We start from the raw sequence: 15,107 nt of genomic DNA on the forward strand, positions 1-15,107 counted from the left end.
GTTATATGGCCTGGAAAAGTTCTGGGCTTTCCTCAAATATTCAAGGAAACATGTGCTGGTCGATGGCAGGTTGAGGGGATGGCTCAGCAAGTATCAGAGACTGGAGGATTTCAAAGTTGAGCCCCTTCTCGGTTCGGGGCCAAGCTTCCATCTCAACAGTCAAATGCAACCTCATTTTTACTCGAACAGGCCCCCAATGAATTATATGACCAGAGTCAGACAGGACTCAGAAAGATCAGATCCATCAAGGAATAGAAGTGGTGGCCAACATCACCAGCAACATCAGATGCGAAGCTGTGCCAATGCCAGACTATACAATGCCCGAGTTAAAGAGGCACAAAGATTACTTCAGTTTGGGCTATTCTAAAATTCCGATCATGGATTTGCTTATCCAAAATCAAGAGTATAATACACAATTCTATTATCGTCCAGGTGCACGTAAGGTTGCCAAATTTTCCTCCAGGATATAAAAGTCAAGAAAAATTTATCGCATTTTTGGACATTGATTTTGGTTTTGTTTAGTTTTTATTTTTGTATGTGTGATGAATGTTACATTCATCCTCCTAGGCGTTGGAGGTATGTAATGGAAATTGTTCCATTACATGATCACGTGGAATAAGTACTAGCACAAAGCACGTGTGCTTACCTAGGAGAGAGCGCCGTATGGTCACGTGGGTCGATTACTAGACCAAAGTACAAGCGCTTACCTAGGAGAGAGCACCGTGCATGCCTATAAATAGCCTACGCAAATAAGTTAACTCTCTTTCTTTTCTGCGGCTCTTGTGCCGGAGTCGACATTAGTAAAGTTGGTTATTGTATCGTTGCATTTTCGTTAATTTGGTTTATTCGATTAATTATTTAGTTAGGTTTTAATAAAGGAGGATTAATAATATATCTGTCGTTGCGTTTAGTTAATATCGAACCCGTTACAGTCACACATTTTTGTAGTCCTTGAAAAAGCATTTGATCGAGTTCCCCGTGAAGCAATCAGGTGGAGAACTCATTCCAGAATATCTTGTTCTACTTGTGATGGAAATGTATATGAATACTAAGACTCTTGTCAGCACAACGGTTGGAAACACAGATGCATTTGACATCGGCGTTGGAGTTCACCAAGGCTCGATTCTCAGTCCACTGTTATTTATAACTGTGATGGAAGAAATCACAAAACCGATACACACTGGTGACATTTGGAACTCCACAACCCGCAATTCACTAACAACCAATTCGCAAATCACCATCGCAAATCACCAACAAGCCACCGAACCACTTGCAAGTCTATGATGCAAACATTAGAGCACTAATTTATTCACAAAGACCACTACCACTTGCGCACTTAAAGCAAACGTTCCAAGTAGTAGTTTTCATTGTGATTTCGGAATATATGGTCTTATAAACAATTTTATTACTTATTATTGTTTTAAGTTTTTCTATTAAATACAATAAAAACAGGTAGAAAAAGTCTGTGTGTGTGTGTACGTGCGTGCATATTACTTTGGTCTTTTCTTTATTTATTTATCTGTGTTGATAGTTACTTTAACTATTATTTTACACAGATATAATCACGCAATGTTGATGTTTTCTGTTGCATTCCTTTTGACATCTTGGTTCTTCACATCATATCTCTCACTTGGGGCTGTTGGATTCTGCTTATCGAATTGCTGCAACATGATTTTTAGAATAATCTATAGGTTATGACTGTTTTTAAATAATCATTAATGTTATTTAGATGTAGGTTGACATTTTTCTAATTTCTTGTCATTCAACTTTAATATAAGTTGTAATATTTGCTAAATAATCATGATTTCTATTATTTTATGGAAAACCATTTTGGAAACCTTCTAGTGTAACATCATCAATGATTTTTATAGCACATGTTTACGACATTAACCCAATAACCTAATTTTTTGGTCTCAATTTTTTTTGCCGCTCTTTTTGTAAAAAGATTTCTTATGATTTTTTTTTGACCAATTTTCTTCAGCTTATTACTGACTACAATTACCAACAGTATCAAACGCTTTCAATTTGATTTTGTTTATCTTCTTTTGGGTTATAGGAGCATTCGCCTGATAGATTTCGCCCGAAAATTTTTCCTCCCGATTCATTTTTACACAACTTTTGTACATTTTTACACAACTTATTGGAATTTGGTTATTTGGTTATCGGCCTCTAGTCCCCAGCAGGCCTTAAGTGGTCAAGGGGTGCCAAGAATCTTTGGGAAGTATGCAATAGCGGAGGGATGTTGCAAAAAAATTCAGAATGGCCCTTCTTTGGTACTTAGACTTGGAACGCTCAATGTTGGATCACTGAATGGCCGCAGCATGGAAATCGTAGAAATGCTTGAGCGTAGAAGGATTGACATCTGTTGCCTTTAGGAAACCTAATGGAAATCGAATGGTGTCTGCCATTTCAACTCAGACAAAGAAAAATATAAACTATTCTGGAATGGTCAAAAGACGGCCAAAAATGGTGTTGGAATTTTTGTCAGAGAACCGCTAGCTCAAAAAGTACTGGATATTAAAAGGATTAATTCACGTCTCATGTGGATCAAGCTTCGCATAGAAAAGCATCAATGATTATTTTTTCAGACAGGCGAATCAGAAGAGGTGAAAAATGACTTCTGGGCTGCATTCTCTAACACCATCCTAACAATACCAAAATCTGAAACAATCCTGATTGGAGGCGATCTCAATGGCCACGTTGGAAATTAAACAGGTGGTTTTGACTACGTACATGGCGGTTTTGGCTATGGAGAACGGAATAAAGATGGCAACCGCATCCTTGAGTTTGCTGAAGGTCATGGGTTTTGTTTGCTGAACACATATTTAGAAAAAGGTTGGAACATCTCATAACATACAAAAATGGACCATCAGCCACGCAAATTCAAGCAACAACACCGAAGGCTATTCAAAAATGTTAAAGTTATTCCTGGCGAATCATGTGTCGCCCAACATAGACTCGTTGTCAAACTGTCAAAACATAAGTCTAAACAAATGCCTCGGAGAATCAAAACGTGGAAGCTGAAAAGTTCATCGAAAAAAATTTCAACAGATTGTCGCCATACAGTTAGACCACCAATCGCAAGCCAGTACAGATTGGAGTACTTACAAAACCGTTTTGATAAACGCTGCAATACAGTTTGTGGGAAAACTGGTACAAAACTTCAGCATGAACGGGCACTTGGTGGTGGAATGATAGTGTACAAAATGCAATAGCTGAAAAGAAAGTTGCATACAAGCAATGGCCAAAATAAAAGTCTGTTGATGACCGTGAGAAGAACAACTACGCAAGACGTCAAGTCGCACTGGCTCGGACAGATCAATGCAGAGAGTGGCTCACTAAAAGCAAAAGTGAACAAATGAAATCTCTGTATCGTATAGCAAAACAAGCAAAGAGTACGAAAAAAGACATAGTTGGTGCCTCATGTATCAAAAACGACAAAAATGAGATCGTTCTTGAGCAAGATGAGATCAAGCTACAGTGGAGAGAATACTTCAACCGTCTGTTAAACGAAACAAATCCCATCAATGTTAACTTTGACGCTCCACCCATCGAAGGTCCGATTCCAGACATCACTGCAGGTATCCAAACGTTACTACAACTTTGCCGTGAAATCTGGAGAAATTGCTCAATGCCGACTGAATGGAACTATAGCGTGATGGCTCAATGGTTAAAGGCGCCTGGTCTTACTATTGCTATGACTGGGTTCGAATACAAAGAGATCCCACCTATCATACGCAATGTTTAGGATGCGTGGTTTGCACGTGTATTCATATACGCTCGTTGAAACCGTTGAATCATGAAGCAAACGCAAAAGAGAGAGAGAAACCTTTAACCTTTTATAGCATGACAGTCCCGCTATACATAGGCAAAGGTGACCCATTAAACTATTCATCATATCGGGGATATACGTCTGTTAGAACATTCCCTGAAAATTGTCGAGAAAATCATTGAGAGAAGATTAACGTCCTGCATCACAATCGGAAATTATCAATTTGATTTGGCGGGGAAATCAACAATTGATGCAATTCACATCCTTCGGCAACTGCAAGAGAAGTACCTCGCAAAGCATCAACAGCTATCACACATTTTTGTAGACCTTGAAAAAGCATTTGATCGTGTTCCCCGTGAGGCAATCAGGTGGAGTCTACGTCGACAACTTATTCCAGAATATCTTGTTCGACTTGAGATGGAAATGTATACAAATACTAAGACTCTTGTCAGCACAACAGTTGGAAACACATATGCATTTGACATCGGCGTTGGAGTTCACCAAAGCTCGATTGTCAGTCCACTGTTATTTATAACTGTGATTGAAGAAATCACAAAACCGATACGCACTGGTGACATTTGGAATCTAATATATGCTGATGATATCGTTTAAACAGCCACTCTGTGCAGAATGCATCACAGATGTTTGAAGATTGGAACACCAGACTCGCCGATCATGAATTTCAAAGTCAACATCAGCAAAACCAAAGCAATGAACCCATCCAATCCACAGCTACTGGAAGATGGCCCTGTTTAGTTTGTAAAGCTGGTGTAGGTAACAATTCAATCAAGTGTCAGCAATGTAACCAGTGGTGTCACAAACGTTGTTCAAAAATAATTGGTACTTTATCTAAAGTGTCCAATTTTGTTTGTCCTGCTTGCATCAATCCACAACAACAAATTCGAAATAGAATTGTTTTTCAAGCCATTAAAATAGAGAAAGTCACATCGTTTCATTATCTAGGGGATTGTACTGGAACAGCTGAAGCTGCCGTTCAGCCTGGAATAAATGGCATCTTCTTGCCTCCTTGTTGATGCTGCATGACATCCCACTACCACTAGGATCAAGACTTTATAAATCTGTGATACGTCCGGTGTTGTTATATGGTGCCAATGACAACCAAACTGGAACATGGCCAATGACAACCAAACTGGAACAACAACTTCAACGAACCGACATGAAAATGCTCCGATGGATGTAACGAATTAGTCTGAAGGACCACGTCAAATCCATCGAAATCCTGCGTCGTGCTGGTTTAGAAAAAGACGAATGCCGGCAACACCGTCTGCGATGGTTTGGTCATGTCATTGTATTCAACCATACATTTTTACAAACTCACTTAAATTATCACAAAACACATCTACAATCTACAAAGATATAACCATTAAAATTTATTAGCAAATTTAGGCGTGTTTTAAATAACTACTTTCATTAGGGTCACCTGTTATATTTATTATTTTTCCTATCAATTCTTTAATGAATTCAATGCAAATAGGTTGAAATATTTTGCCTTTATTATTTATTGCGGCGTATTAAAAGTTAAATAAATTATAACGGTCGGCCATGGTGTACGGAAAAGTAACGTCCCAATCCAGAGATCGTCCTTGCGGTGATAGTACAACCATCCGGCCTAATAGCTCCTTCTTCTATCAAGCCCATGGGTTCTTTTATAACCGGAATACAGGACTTTTGGAAGCATCGAACTAGTTATTCATTGACAGCTGTATGTCTGGCCTGCTTTTCTGGGCCTAGGCGGCAAGAAAGGCTGTGTTACCCGAGTTGATCAACTTTTGCCCCATATGCGCGCTTGTATTCAGTAACGATTTGAGCTCCGAGTATCAAGACCCGCGCGGACTCAGGAATCGTCTAGTCTCGTGCCGCAGGTGTTTAGCAGCGCCCTCAACTAGGCACAGCCCAGCTTGTTTTTAACAGCCATAATTCTGGCCTTGTCGTAAGCCATTCAGTTGTAAAAGTTTGTCAATTGATTTTTCAAGACAATCTCGGTATCTCGGTTTGCAGAATGCCACATATCATACATTATGGTTGTCGACATAAATTTTATCCTTTGTCAACATTTTATCCTGGAGGATTACCGTGGCGCCAGCAGAAGCCAAAAACGTAGAAGGTGCCAGCTCGGCCACGGAACCCAAACCCAGGCCTCCAACAAATATTGGCAGAGTCCCCTGCAGCCAATTTTTTTGATCCAGTGATACGTTGAAAATAGACTGAAACTAATCATGAAGATGATCGTCAAAACATTTGAAAATCGAAACATCAACCATAAGGGATGTCCACAAAATATAAATCAGACGAGACAAAAATATGTATTTACACAGACAATAAATGTAAAAATGTGTAATTAATCAATTTATCAACATTATATAAATTAGCTATATAATGACAAATATATATATATATAATTTTTATCATTTTGAATATTATATTTTGATATATTAACTTTTATAATATATCATAAATATATTAACAACAAAATGACTTTATTCTAAATCAGTTGTTTTGTTACAGTAAGCCCATCCAAGTTACTGTACTAATTACCTCGATTAACACACATCAAAAGCTGGAACTAATAAATGACAGATAAAACTTAAAAACTTCGCATTGTGTATGTTTGTGTGTGTGTGCATGGGTGTGTGGTTGTAAATGAACATAAATCGCTAACAAAATCAACCTGAAAATGTTATTACAGAAAACATTCCGTAAAACTCCCTTAACAAAAATCTTCAATAAATTTTATTTATCAATCAAAAAAATTTTAATTATCGGGCGAACGTGCCATCGGGCGAATATTCCAATAAAAAATTAATTTTTCTATTCGAGCGAAAATGTAATTGGGCGAATCTTCCTTCGTTTGAGCGAAAAATGTATCTGGCAAAAGCTCTGTTCACTCCTATTTGTATAAAAATTTCGCATGCGTAGTGCAAAGTTGAAAGCGTAGAGGTTTTTATTGTTCACAACTTGGTTTTAATAATGCAAACGTTTTTCATGCACTATTATTTTGTTTATTTCCAATTTTATTCCAATTGTGCTAGTTATGAAACCAGGTAAGTTAACAGCTGGTCGAACTGTTCTGAAATTTCTGTTTAAAATTTAGTCTATTTTTTCAAAATTTTTGCAGCTTTCATTTTTCATTTTAGTCAGTTTCTGGTTGAATTATTGTGGTAGTAGATTGAATTTTTGACTAAAAGCTAGTTTTTGAATTTTTGATTATAAGCGTTGGTTGTTGGTCCATGGTTTATTGATGACGAAATAGCATTAGATCATTCTGATCATTAGGTATACAAATTATTTTTTGAAGTAAAAGTATTGAAATGATGGCAACATTAATTTTCTAAATTACTTCAAAAGGAATAAATTAAATGTCATAAATCATCGTTAGCTTACAACAAGCAAATCGTTATTTTGCAAGAACTGGTTACAATCCTATAAAAGGTTTGTTGCTTACTGGACCCGTCATTGGATCGTACTTATTTAGTTTCATCGTTTGCACCATGTCAGAGGTTAGTTTCATATTTTAAGCACATATTGTTGTGCTCAGAGACAATTCTTCATATTTCTAGCTTATTTTTTAAAAGTATCTGAAGTATTAACCAACGTCATTAGGAGGATTTTCATTTTAATGTATGCTTTTTTGAGCATTCTCCAACGCTGTACGATCTCAAACTTTATTGTTCAATGAAGGGCTCACGCACTTTTTGCAAAATTTGCTGCATACATTGTAGGAATATTAAATTTTTTAATTTAATTATTTAAATTAATTAATTTATTTATTAAATTAAATTTATTAAGTGCGCTGTTTCTGGCAACACTGTTTTTTCGTTATTGTTTGTTAATAATTTTAATATTTGTTCAGTTATTTATTTATTTGTTTAATTCATTTATTTTTTATATGATTAACCTAATTAAATTTGTTAATTATGTATTGTCATCGGAATTGAGAATACATACAAAATTTCACCTTAGTCACTGAAAAATCGGTTACAAGATTTATTTACTCATTTATTTATTTATTTAAAAAGGCATGGGACGTTAATATAATAATAAAAACTAGGGTATTTGTAGAACTAATGCGTTATAAAAATAATCAAATTTTTATTCGATGGTATTAAACATATAAAATGATTTTTAAATTGGTTTAACGATAATTTGAAAAATTTGTTGTGAAATTAAAATGAAATGGTGTGAGCTTTAATTCAAAAAATGAATGAAGAAGACTACATATTTAGAATTGCCGTATTGGCCAGGACCGACATGGAACATTTGATTTATTTCTTGTGTTCTTGAGTACCTGGGAACAAAGCAAAAGTTTATATGTGAGATATATTGATAACACAAATTTGGTTTATTTGAAATAAAGTATACCGATTGTCACAATCCTTTAATTACAAGTTGTTTACATTTTTACATTTTTTTACAGTAATAATAATTTTTAAATTGAGCCTCTGATCTGTAATGGTTATGCATTTAAATTAAGTCTTTGATCTGATTCTGAATCCAGTTTAAGAGATATGTTTAGATTTTAGACATGCTATAAATTTTTTTTTCAATTTTTAATAACTTTTTTATTTTTTCACATAAAACAACAATACTATGATTTTATACTTTAATTCTTTAATGATTTCATGTAAAGTAATTTTTTTCTTTACAGGCGTTCTTCTGCCATCGAACATCTCACCAGCTATTGTGGCAACTGGTTCACGTGGTGAATGTTGCTATTTGCCTCTTATGGATATTGTTTATAGTTTGTTTAAAAGAGAAATCTTTAGTAGGTTTTGTTAAAAAGAATTATTTGTTTTTCGACAAATCCAAAGCGTTATAATGACAACAATAACTTGTACTATTTTGTTAAATAACAGGTTTATGTAAATTTAATAATTTATATGGTTGTCTGTGGTGAATAATATGATAAGAAAAATTTAATTTATTTAATTATGGGATTATATTGCTTAATTATTTTTATTGACTTTTGATTGATCTGAGAGTGTGATTTTATGTAAATGGCTTCGGGTGTGACTTTTATTAAAGTTTTTCAGTAAAGTTTAACCGACTTTGAATGGTGTTATATCGATTATCACAGGTGAATTGTTATTCGTCGTTGAGTTTTTAATTTTAGCTCGTTATAATGAATCGAATTTGTGTTTTTATGTCGTTACCTTTTCTGTTTTCCATTTTTATTTCACAAAACATTTACTATTTTATAAAACCAACTTTCGTTTTCCGTAGCTAACTAACTCATCTAACTGTTCGAAACTATTTATAACTAATCTATCACACGATGCGTGATATAAAACATTATCACTAGCGTACCGAGAGAGACTGATTAAAATGGGCCTCCAAAAAACCGATGTACACAAATTTTAAAATAAATAATTTCATTTATTCGTAATTAGTTCATTAATGCATCAGCGAACAGATATAATTTTGTGCTTTCATTCTTTCTATTTATATATTTTTTTATACATGATATGTAGAAATATAATATACTTGGTTGCTAGAAATGTTTTTTTTAAATCCAAACCGATTGAATTCATTTTTATGTTGGAAGATATCGTATAGCAAAAAATAATTGAAGAAGCAAAAAACACCTGACATCTCACTAAGACCAATTAAGCCATATTATCATATAATTATATCAAAAACAATTATGTAGAGGTCAGAAAATATTTTTTTTTTCATTTTTTGAAAGAAAGATATTGATATCGCACAGAAACTTATAGACATTGTTGTTGAAGAGGGTTTTGATATTAATCTATGTCGAAGCCAAGATTATAACCATGCTAATGTCGGGTGTTCGTTCTGGAGTACAAGCCAGGATCCATCAGATTAATCAGAAGATTTTATTTGTACTTGTTCTAATAATTCATTTAACTCATGCATTTGGAACCAAGAACCAATTCAATATTCCAAAAAACGTTTGTTTTTGGAATGAAAGCATTTAAAACTTTTTTTTTATCAACTCATAACTTTTTTATCAACTTAAAAGAAAGATCTAGCAGCCTCAAGAGAATAGTATGATCAACAGTATCAAAAGCAGAGGAACAGTTAAGAGCAAGAAGAATAAGATTACAATTATCACTAGGGAGAAAGATATCATTAGATTGACATACATAATGTCATTGTTCTGTTGTTGCAGGCAGCATTTATCCGAGCCCGTCCCAACAAATGTTAGATGAATTCGAGGGCGAAATTCGCATGGGATTTCAGACCATATTCATTGTGTTCTTTGACGATAAAGAATAAAATCTGTCGGTCAATATGGGTGGTCTGGGTTTGGGTGTCGTAGCCAATCTGGCGCCATCAGCATTTTTGTCATCGCCATCCAGGAAAAGATCTTACCAATAGACGTAGTATATCGGGATGACTTTAGACGTGAAACATTTCATTTCAAACATTTCAAAGCTGGTGCACGGTTTACGGTGATATAATGAAAATAAGCGTTTGGAATGAACCATTTTTGAATACTAAAGGCATTAAATGACTCACCTTCAGATAAAGCCAGATTGGTTGCTGTCAGAAGTGAATTGGGTTCTGCTCGGCTAAGGGCTATTTCCAGTACGGCGTGTGGTTCAATGCTTCCATTAGAGTAAGTTTATGCTTGGGACACATGGATTACCGATAGTGTCAAGTTACAGATGTTTGTGTGGGGCTGATGTTTCTCAGCTGGGCCACCATGCTCTTGTTTAGGAAGACAAGCATGAATGATTACATATGTATATTGTTCCAGAAAGCAGTTATACCTGCCCTTAAAAACAGCAGGTTTACTGTCTGAAAGTAATCAATGGCCAGACGGTTACACCCTAGCCCTTAGCCAAGCAGAACCCGATTCACTTCTGACAGCTTCAATTTGGCTTTATCTGAAGGTGAGTCATTTATTTATATATATTTATAGTGTCATAATCGGTGCTTTATAAGTTTCCAAATAATAATACATACATATATATATATATATATATATATATATATATAAGCATGAATATGAATACTAAAGGCATTAAATGACTCACTATATATATATATATTTATATATATGGATGTAAAGTTCAATGATGGATTCATGAAAATTCTATGCATGGCCAGTACACAAAACTATATAATCCATATTGAATTAATTTTTCAGATTATGTGACATGAATGTGGGTTATCAGTCGAATGTAGTTAAAGAAATTATCGGTTAAATGATTTCGGCATATTTTGTAGATTTGTTTGTTGAAAAATTAATCGATAATTTATTTTATCCTCGTTGTTTCCTAATCCTTCATTATAACCTAGATACAAAACATTATTTTTCGCGAATAGACATTTTTTCCGACGAAGTTTGAGTTTTGCATCTCTAAAACATCGGAATATTTCATTTAAATTTCGACATGATCTGTGATCCCATTTGAAAAGCAAATTATATCGTATATTATATACACATTAGGCACGTTATATCTGTTAACTGTTTTAGTACTGATTGTGTTAAAAGCTGAAAAAAACGGTGAATTTGCTAAACCTTACGGCAATTTTGTAAATTTATAGTAAATCTGATCGTAAATCTAAAACAGAAAAAATGTTTGTTTTTGCGCTAGAAAGGCTTTCTACTACGTTATCGAATCTGGGTAGCGGATAAAATGATTGTTTAGTGACTTTAAAAATCGTTTGGTTCCATCTTTTTTTTGTATGAGTAATACGCTAGCACGCCAAGACGACACTGATCCTAGTTTTAAAAATGCATTACATTGCTTTGAAATTTTTTTTTGTTTTCAGCATTTGCTTGGTAAACTCGTTAGGTGCGCTATCGTCTGTATCAATCGAATGATATATCGTACCTGACCATTTTAAATCTAATTATGATTTCTCAAAAACATCTACATTGTCAGCGATGCATTGTTTTAATAGATTAGTTCCTTCTGTTGAATACAAATTTGAATCTTCAGTTTTAATTTCAAGTTCCTTTAAAAAATTTTAAAAGTTTTTGCAACTCGTTAAAATTGCTATTTTTATTATGTGAAGTTGTTGAGTTCGGATGGTTATAATTATTTATAGTCATTAAACGTTTTTTTTGAATCACCTGATGGTTAATTTTCAAAAAAAATTTCACTATAATTTTTTTTTCACTTTTCACTTAATTCTGCCGAAGTTGATTTTGTACCACTCGCATTACTCTGACAATAATTTCATCGATGATTGCTATTTGCGCGTATGGTTGAATATGTATGCGTTTGTTTGAAATGATTATTAAGCGACAAATAACGGTATTGTTTAATGAATGTGATACTGTGCGTGCTATTAAATACGCGCGTGCCATAAATTTATTCATAGCTTCTATTATGTATGTTTTATTATTATTAAGTTAGTGCGTTCAATATTGTTTCTGTATGTGGTTGAACTGAATTTTATTTGAACTGATACGATAATTATTTTTATGAGATTAACAATCATTAATATTAGAGATAAGATAATCATGAAAAATAAAATTGAATTATTTTTAATATTTATTTTTGCTTTATGATCGTTTAAAAAATCTATTCCTAAATAACGTTTTTACAAACATAAAATGTGACATGCAATTTTAAATGTTCAATTTCAATGTACCTAACACTTAGCATCAGCATCATGTATATCTAAAATATTATTGTTATGTAATTGTTTTATTAAATTTAATTTCGTTGCAACTTTTTTGATATAGCATGAAATTTTAGCGCCAGTTTCAATAAGTGCATGAAAATGGTGATCGCGTATGCAAATGTGAATTTTATTAGCGGTATTTCTTTGAAATGTCTGTTTTTTATGACGTGTATGACATTTTGATACGTAATGTTGTTGCTGCGGGCAAGTGCGAATAGTGCGTGACCGTCATGTTGTCTTCGAACGACAAATGTTCGCGAAATGGTTATACTTGGAACACGTAACATGAAAAGGCTGGACAGGGACACTAATTTTTAGCGTTTACCATAGTTGTTACATTTGTTGTTAATTGCTCTATGTTGGTTACCTTCATTAAATCTAACTAGTTAAGACGAGTACTCATTTTATAATTTTAGAAATATTATCGCTTCTTGAATTATGTGCTTGTGTGCATGTTTTCACTGTCACTTAATTTGTTTTCTATCTTATTTTGAACTGTATCAAGTAATGTTGTAATTTTTGCTAGCAATGAAGTCTCTAAATCATTATTGCTGTTCGAATTGTTAGCTTCTACTGTTTTCGTGACTCTCAACAACTCCGGTTGCATATATGTCACTCCTGTTTCAATGTCATTCAATGTCATCTCTCAAGCCTTGTCGTTTTGATCTAAATGAAAAGAATTAGAAATAAAAACAAGCAAGTTGCTGAAAAAAAGATTCGAGTAGTAGTTTAACTGCATATCAATAGTTTCAATGACTTCGTCACTGCTAACTTCTCCAATATTTTAAAAATCTTCATCGTCGTCGTTGTCATCATTTCCTTATTTAGATGCTGCTTTTTTCATTGGCTGTTCGTAATTCGACTATCCGTTGATCAAGTTTTCTAAGAATTTCATCCATAGAATTCGGAAAATCAAACTTTTATTTTCATTTATCAAAGCATCCCTTATGCGGTCGATAAAAACTGCCTTCGTTCCTTTCGAGTCGAGGTTTCGTTGTCGTAGTTCTTTTCTCAGAATAGTTGTATTGAGTTCATCTAGTGCCGTCATTTTTTATTGAAGGAAGTTTCAATCCTACTTCTGACACCAATGTTATAAAGTTCAACGACACCAGTGTTGTAACTTCAAAGATCCTTTTTTCCGACACCAGTGTTGAAGCTTGTTGTATTGTTAAGTTGACATTAATTCCTCAGGCTTAAGATTTCTGATGGATGAACACAACTGCTTCAAACACAAACTTTTTTAAACGTTTATTCGAAGCCAACAGTGATTCAAGAAATACCCACAATCACCAATAATTCAGAACGTAACTCGTAACTACATAAATCACCACAACCTCGCTTCAAATTCAAACTTCGCTATTCACTCGCTTATAGTTTTGCAATCGGTGACAAATATGGCAAAGCTAACAAAGATAACAAATAGTCAAGATAACTATAGTATAGCGCAACTTGACCATCTTGGCGGTTATAAAATATTGACAAATGTTAAAAACAAATCTTTAAACGACGGGAAAAGTATTTTACTAACAACTACCGAAATCAAATTATTTATATGTATGCCAAATTAATTAATTTATTTATTTACAAATATGTGTGGGAAGTCAATGAATGATGACTCTGCCAACCGAAATGCCGCGTTGAAAATTGATGCCTGGGTGTCGTAGAATGCATCGTAATGATTCCACAATGTAGATTTTTTTCTTTTTTGTATTATCGTTGTCGTTATTGTTACCAAAAATCTGGTTGTTTTTGATGCTGTCATCGTTGCTATTGATTTTATAAATGTTGCTTTTTTTATGGTCTGGTTTTTTTATTTGTTTTAGGCTGGTTGCTGTGATTACATTTATTCACAACTTCGACATTTGGTTTTTTCAATTTCTGTAGTAAATTTCACAGATTTGTAGAATAGTGATGAAAAAATTCTTTCAAATTAGTCACAAAATTAAATTTAAAATTGAAAAAAGTTATACGCATAAAAAATTAAACAATTACGTAAGAACTTTTTTATGACTTATGATTAGATTATGTTGTAAATATAAATTTGTTTTTAACCTTGTTAGTCTCTATTTCAGACACCAGCATTTCGTCCCAAGCCTTACCAAAGTTCATCCCCCCAATCATTTGGGTAATCATCAAATATTATTATGTTATGCTCGCTTGAATGGCCAGCTAAATTCATTATGTCAGCTCTGTAAAAAATATTATTTAACATCAGCTAAAATTTTTTAACCAGTTTTTTTGTATAATAGTACATTCTTCTTATAAAATTAATTCATAAGATAAAAATAGGAAAGATAATGTTTTTTTCTTCTTTGCAAAGTGCTTTGCAGATTTTTATAAATTTGAGCTTTAAAAAATAATATTTTGGCATTAATTAAGTTGGAGAAATGTAATGGTAAAGTTAAGTTCTGCGTTATAACACTGAACCAAATTTCACAGTTTTTTTTCATAAATTGTCGTATTTGTAACCAACTTTTATAAATTATATAATAAAAGTGAACTTTTGACGGTTTCCATATACCAAATATTTTGAGCTGTTTTGTCTAAAATTAACTAGCCTCGCTGTAGGGTAGGCGTGCCCTCCATCGACAAATATCAAGTCACAGAGTGGAAGAGTGTTGTTTGATATTGCTTTCAGTATTTCAACAGAAGAGTCACCAAATCTGTCAAAATTTTTTAACTTTTTTATCTATTTAAATATTGCTATTAT

The 15,107-nt window shown here is 33.6% G+C and overlaps 4 protein-coding genes across 4 annotated transcripts in view; 3 read left to right on the plus strand and 1 right to left on the minus strand.

Moving 5' to 3' along the window:
• Window positions 1–7,308, plus strand: part of HELRODRAFT_90783 (hypothetical protein) — a gene marked incomplete at both ends in the record, with an annotated part of 36,739 nt that extends 29,431 nt beyond the window's left edge. The window contains 2 exons of the mRNA XM_009032860.1: window positions 1,557–1,691; window positions 7,170–7,308. Of these exons, the coding sequence (XP_009031108.1) occupies window positions 1,557–1,691; window positions 7,170–7,308 (274 nt within the window). The remainder of the gene's footprint in view (window positions 1–1,556; window positions 1,692–7,169) is intronic.
• HELRODRAFT_182624 (hypothetical protein) lies at window positions 7,282–11,673 on the plus strand (the record flags this gene model as incomplete). The annotated part of the gene is made up of 5 exons (XM_009032869.1): window positions 7,282–7,290; window positions 8,439–8,531; window positions 10,258–10,373; window positions 10,515–10,650; window positions 11,650–11,673. 5 exons carry the CDS (start codon window positions 7,282–7,284, stop codon window positions 11,671–11,673), a joined length of 378 nt encoding a protein of 125 aa, XP_009031117.1.
• A 1,160-nt stretch (window positions 11,674–12,833) lies between these two features.
• Window positions 12,834–13,445, minus strand: HELRODRAFT_182625 (hypothetical protein; the record flags this gene model as incomplete). Its single annotated transcript, XM_009032870.1, has 2 exons — window positions 12,834–13,015; window positions 13,316–13,445. The coding sequence occupies 2 exons, from the start codon at window positions 13,443–13,445 to the stop codon at window positions 12,834–12,836; spliced, it is 312 nt and encodes a 103-aa protein (XP_009031118.1).
• Window positions 13,446–13,791: 346 nt separating this feature from the next.
• Window positions 13,792–15,107, plus strand: part of HELRODRAFT_182626 (hypothetical protein) — a gene marked incomplete at both ends in the record, with an annotated part of 2,720 nt that continues 1,404 nt past the window's right edge. The window contains one exon of the mRNA XM_009032871.1: window positions 13,792–13,912. Within this exon, the coding sequence (XP_009031119.1) occupies window positions 13,792–13,912 (121 nt within the window). The remainder of the gene's footprint in view (window positions 13,913–15,107) is intronic.

Source organism: Helobdella robusta (genome assembly GCF_000326865.2).
Source record: "Helobdella robusta unplaced genomic scaffold HELROscaffold_89, whole genome shotgun sequence".
In the NCBI taxonomy this organism is placed as follows: domain Eukaryota; kingdom Metazoa; phylum Annelida; class Clitellata; order Rhynchobdellida; family Glossiphoniidae; genus Helobdella; species Helobdella robusta.